This window comes from Eptatretus burgeri, chromosome 12 (assembly GCF_056783735.1).
Source record: "Eptatretus burgeri isolate ZD-2024b chromosome 12, Ebu_testis_v1, whole genome shotgun sequence".
Lineage (NCBI taxonomy): Eukaryota > Metazoa > Chordata > Myxini > Myxiniformes > Myxinidae > Eptatretus > Eptatretus burgeri.
This window is the reverse complement of record NC_140972.1, coordinates 52886060-52892059: the sequence shown is the minus strand read 5'-3', so window position 1 is coordinate 52892059 and position 6000 is coordinate 52886060. Positions and strand designations below refer to the sequence as shown.

General features: G+C 47.0%; 1 protein-coding gene across 2 annotated transcripts in view; it reads left to right on the top strand.

The window, feature by feature from the left end:
* CHST15 (carbohydrate sulfotransferase 15) overlaps positions 1-6000 on the top strand; it is a 53405-nt gene that overhangs the window by 4638 nt on the left and 42767 nt on the right. The window contains exons 2-3 of one of the 2 annotated variants that reach the window (XM_085850583.1): positions 3904-4109; positions 4796-5373. In XM_085850583.1, the coding sequence (XP_085706709.1) occupies positions 4972-5373 (402 nt within the window). In that variant the 5' untranslated portion in view covers positions 3904-4109; positions 4796-4971. The remainder of the gene's footprint in view (positions 1-3903; positions 4110-4795; positions 5374-6000) is intronic. The other variant, XM_085850582.1, reaches the window with a different exon arrangement.

Below are 6000 nucleotides of genomic sequence, written 5' to 3'. Positions count from 1 at the left end.
TCAACAATAAAGCACATTTATTCGCGGCACACGGGAAGCACACAAATACAATTCCACCAAAAGCACACAAAAAAAAGAAAACACAATTCCATTTACACAAAAAGCAAATATAAAAGCGAAGACAATGCAGAGCTAATACCGACTACCGAGCACACGGCAACACTTATACAATTCTACTTCACAGACGGCGCCGACAACACATACCCAAAACCAAGGAAAAGAAATACCCTCAAGGATGAGGCGGGCCTGAGGCCGAGACCGGGTCGCGCCTACCCGTCTGGTGATGAGACGCGGAGCGGCGATGGCGCCTCAACTCCGCGGGCCTCGCGGACGGTGTCTGGTAGGGGGTGGGAAAGGGGCCCCCTTGGTCGCACTATCTCAGCGCGGGGGGGAAACAGGAGGGGGTTGCTGATGCTCGGGGTATAGAGGATCTTTATTATCCCGCGACGAGCGTCTCCACCTCGGCCAGGTCGCGCTGTCGGCCTCCCTCGGGTGCAGCTTCCTGCACGACGCGAGCACCCCCTCGTCTGGTGTCGCTGCCTTTCCACAGCTCCGTCCCCTCCGTTCCGACTCCAACGCACACGACGAGCAGCTCCACCGCCCGAGAAGTCTTGACTCTCTGTTTCCGACTCTCCTACTCTCTTACTCTCCGCCTCTGGACTCTCCGACTCCTTTTTCTGACTGACGAACACGGTCCTTTTATCCCCCCGTAGCTTCGCCTTTGACCCCCTCCCTTTGACCTTTCACCTCGCTCCCCATTGGCCCGAGAAAAAGTGGGCGTGAAGGCTTTTTGATCCATAAATTTGCATATATCCATCGCCCTGGGGTCGGGGCCACCCGCCCTCGCTCACCGATTGGACGGCAAAAAGTGGGCGTGTGTCGTTTTTGATCCGTTTTTGAAGCACAAAATCCGTGATTTTGTACACGCTGTTCGGCGAGCGCCCTGCAAGAGTCCAACACCGGTACCCACAGCGGGGCAAGAACGGTGGCGATGCGACGGTTGCGAGGTGTGACGGGAAGGTCGTGGCGGTTGTGGTGAAGCGGCGTTGTGGTTGGTGGTTGATGTTGTGGTTGTGGTGGTAATCATGGCGGTTGGTCCAAAATAAAGATAGCAAAAGAAAAACGGCTATCCTGAAGAGTCGCAGCACGCATAAATGACATGTATTCCCACTAGACAACGGGTTTGGGCCTAACTACACATGTACTTACCGAGATACCTCACCTAAGGGACCTGAATGGTGGTTTGCGAATTTGGTAACCACAACAATATATATATATATATATATATATATATATATATATATATATATATGTATTATTGCAGTTGTGGAAACCGCATCCCTCCAAGGCAATGACATCCATCATGAAGTGGTCCCCAGACAGTTATTTCATTAATATACGTGCAGTTAGACCTTTCCCTCATGTATAATGGGTCAAATGGGACAAAGTGCGTTGTGTGGATCTCACAGTTTGGTCTGATTATATCTCTGACTGCATTCCTACTATTTTCCTCTTATTCCTGAAATAAATCAAAGCATGCACTGCACTCAGACGACCGCCGGTAAAAACTGCTGCCACACCCTACACAACAAGAATGCGTCTTCGCAAAAGCCAACACAAGCATCAATCAACGACACGATGGGACAGATTCAGAAATGCCGTACCCAGGGGAATAGTAAAACAATAAACAACCTCACCCCCGCCATACAGCGCTCACGCGGCGCGTTCTTTTCAACCCATTTCTGCATCCAGTAATTATATCTATCCTCTTTTCAATCCAAATCTACATCCAATAATTATATCCAATCCTTTCCTTCAGTTCCTGACACAGATCAGGGCCGGCACCGCGCACACCACCACCTGTGATAAATAACCGCATGCTTGATGGCGGGCGGACCCGCGCGCAGCCCCGTGATACTTTATCATTGTACAGAACGGGGCACGAATAGCACACATCTTTGTTCGGGTCTGCGCGCTGTGTCCCGGCGGCGTGTTACTGTCGCTCGTCCCTCACCACAATGGCCACAATTGCCTCCCGTGGACGGTAGACATACTCCCACACTTCCACCTCAATACAGCTGCTCCCAAGCAGAGCCATGCTGAACGGCCCGGATCGCTTGGGCCGCATGGCGTATGGACAAAGCAAGCACATTGACCAGCGCTAACCGTGGGTCGCCGGGGGTGCCTGGGCAGGCATGCGGGGCCAACGTGACCCTCGGCGGTTCGCCGGGGCACGGCCCGGGAGTTCGGTACAGGGCATTTTGTGTCACGGTGTTCGGAGCAAGACAATTCCACAGCTCCGTGATCTCTCACCGGATGTACCAATGGAACCGCTTCCGACCTTGGGACGCAGGCAGCGTACCGCCGGGGCCCATTCAGAGCACCCGATTCGGGTGGCGACACATTGCTTCGGGTTGTCGTCCTGCCCTACACCGCAGTGTCTATAAAGGACGGATCACGAAGCCGTCCGGGAGAGTCGTGAGGGTCGTCGTTGTCATGTCCTGGTCATCCTCATCTTCCTTTCTGGCTTTGGATCAGTCTCTGCATGCCTCGTCTTCGTCTTCTTCTCCTCCACCCAACTGCTGTCTGCCAGTCCGCCCACTTGCTCTCGACTACGCCTTCTCCAACCACTCACCACTGGCTCCACCCACTCGCCACTGGCGACACCAAAGTCCCTCCCTCATGCCTGACGGTCGTGCACCTTCTCTGGATCAGCGCAGATGCTTAGCTGCACGATGCGCCACAAAGCAGGAGATGATGCGCCAGCTGTTAAGGAGGGATCATTCAGTTAACAGCTGTTAACGTACTAGGTGGTGTGTTCAGTCATCCAATCAGAGGGGGCAGAGAGGTCTCTCTCTCTCTCTCTCTCTCTCTCTCTCTCTCTCTCTCTCTCTCTCTCTCTCTCTCTCTGCACCTCTCTCTCTCTCTCTACAACTCTCTCTCACTCTCCCTCTCTCTCTCTCTATCTCTCTCTCTCTCTCTCTTTCTCTCTCTCTTTTTCTCTCTCTCTCTCTCTCTCTCTCTCTCTCTCTCTCTCTCTCTCTCTTTTTCTCTCTTTCTCTCTCTTTTTCTCTCTTTTTCTCTCTTTTTCTCTCTTTTTCTCTCTTTTTCTCTCTTTTTCTCTTTTTCTCTTTCTCTTTTTCTCTTTCTCTTTTTCTCTCTTTCTTTCTCTCTCACATGAAGTGGTGTGGGAGGGGAAAATAAGCGACAAAGTTTGGAGGGGTTGCGGACTTTGTCACATTTTACATTACACGGCATTTCCATGGGTCTCTGCCATTCTGTTATCAAAGGACACTATTGTCAAACTCATAAATATTTCACTCTGTTGGTACCAAATTCCCTAACAACAGCCCCGGTGGAACCCGGTTATCTGCTAGTATACTGTATATGGTAAAGAGACATCTGTCTGTCTGTGCGTTTGCTGACATTTTTCTCAGAGATGGCTGAATGGATCTTCGTCAAATTTTCAGTTTCATCAGTGTGAGCCTGGGAGTGTCTTAGGCAATAAAATGTTTGAAAATGTTGATAAAACAATAGTTGACATTTTTTTGGATTTCTTTTTTTAAATATCCCTAGTGTAGCAAACCCTTTGTAGCTATGTGAAAGGGAACATTAAATTATTCCCGACCTCATTCCTTAGTGGGTTTACGGAAGTGTTTTCAGCTTGCACAAAAAAAATTGAAAAAAAATAAAAATTTGATTTCTTCAAAATGCCAACATGATTACAACAGCACTTGGAAACGCGGGGTCCCCATGCTCGTATACATATGAAGATCCTTAGTGAGTGCATCTACTTATATAATCTCTTTTAATTGGCCTTCATTGGACTGTTGCATGAGGTACCTAGAACGTTTTGAATACCTCATCATCTGTAGTTATGACTCCTTTTTTGTTTCTTTGCAGGTCTGAATGAAAACCAGTCGTGGATATACCGATTATATTGGTTTTCCTTCAGACCTGCGAAGAATAATGAAGAGCTATTACTTCCAGATAAAGCCTGCAAGTCTGCTGGGATGTGACATTACTTGTCACAAGTGATCAGAGTCACCCCACAGTTCAAAGTCATTCACCTGCCGGTAACAAAAGATGAACGAGGAGCCGAGAGGGAAGTAGGTCGAGTTTAGGCGTTTCATAATTATTCCGCGCTTGCCCTTTGGTTTGTCTAACGTTATGTGCAAGTGTTTCGCCAAAAGACCTTTGTGGGCACACACGCACAAATCGCGTGACACGTCCCGACACACCTTTACATTCATAGATGCTGCGCATTATACTAAGGTGAGTTATTACACCACCTCCATTTCTGGAGGGACAACTTGATCAATCCGAGCTACCCATTTCATTGGAAATCGATGAAAGCTGTTCGGTCAAAATTACCCCTGAAGCCATTGTTTGAGAGAATACAGGATGTGTGTGATGAGCAGGTGCAGTTGTTTTGATTCTGGAGGATAGGCTGGAAAAGCTTTCATTTTCCTCCTTTATTGGGAATTTAAATGCAGACATGCTTGTTAGCTCTTTATCTGCCTTCCCATCTTTGGAAATTCAGGTTTAACTGCTCTTCGACCTGATGTGATTTAATGAAGAAACTTGTTTATGTTGGGTTGGCCTGTTGGTATTCCCATGTGTCTTTCTTCATTGTCTACTAATGTCCTCGTAATCAGGTAGAAGCACTCAATGTCTACTTATGTCCGTGTACCGCATGTGGTTCATGTACAAGTTCCTCCATGAGCCTTTGATCATTGTAAAAACAAAAAGTCTTGGTGTTCCTCCATTAAAACCCAACTTTCTGTTCTTGCAGATACAAGCACAATATGAAATCACATTGATGTTTTCAATGATAAAAGGATGGAGAAGGCCTAATGGATTGCCGGGTAACATTCGTACAAATGCATTGAACCAATTATCCGGTGCCAGCTGGGACTTGTTGGCGACTCAGTTGGCATATTTCATTTCCACAAATTTACTGCACTGTAGATGCCTGATGTGGATCAGGAAGTGCTCCCCAGACTCGACAAACTGAGCCCGGGAAGTATGCTCCGTCTGCCATGGAATTTGTTTGGGATGATGAGATCTTTCCTTTTGCTCTTGCTCACTGTGGTTTTTGGTGTCCTTTTGGTGTTGTACACCGGAAACATGAGGAGTTCCTCAAGATCTCCACTGTGCCACAAGAACACTCCACTCCACACGCAAGCGATGGAAACAAGCGTAGAGTTTCTTACTCAGACCGACGACACCGACATGTCCACAAATGACGTTCCACTTCTCTTTGCAAGATCCGTGAAGTTTTTTGTGAAAGTCGGAAATATCTCGCAGGTCATTGTGTACAGAAAGCGAAGCAAACAGCAGATCCCTGAGCTCGTATCTCACCTGAAAAGAGTAAGTAATGTCATAATGGCTTTATTGAATTGAGACATGATAGTTAATTGAAAAGGAATGCTGCATTTTCTTTTGCTTTGTAACCAACGCATTCAACTTTATCGGACACAACATGAAGATCTTGGTGAAACAACACCAATATTGCATGACTGTTTAATTTTTATCATCTGAAAGTTGACGAAGGTAAGACAATTGTCACGGGAAGTAAAGTGATCGACACTGACATTTTCAGGCTTGAGTCCTTTTGTTCCGACGTAGGGTTAATGCCAAAAACATCAGCTTCGTTTTTCCACGTTTAACTTGATAAAAAAAAAACCGATCACTCAAATTGACCTGCAATGCGGATCGACACGATGGCATTGATGAAGACTACACTTCTGTATTCTAGGAATGTTTGCTGTACAGTACTCCCTCACACAGACCTCTCATTATGTCAGTCGGCATGAAGTCTGCTGTTCAAATAAGTTTGTTAGTTCACACGACAGCTCGAGAACTCCTCAGTCTAGGAGGATGAAGTTTTGCACATTTCCTTATATCGACATAGTTGATAAACATAAGCATCGTAGTCACATATCCTTGTGCATTGCTGCAAATTCATTTACAAATGAGCCTGGTGTTGGCTTAGTG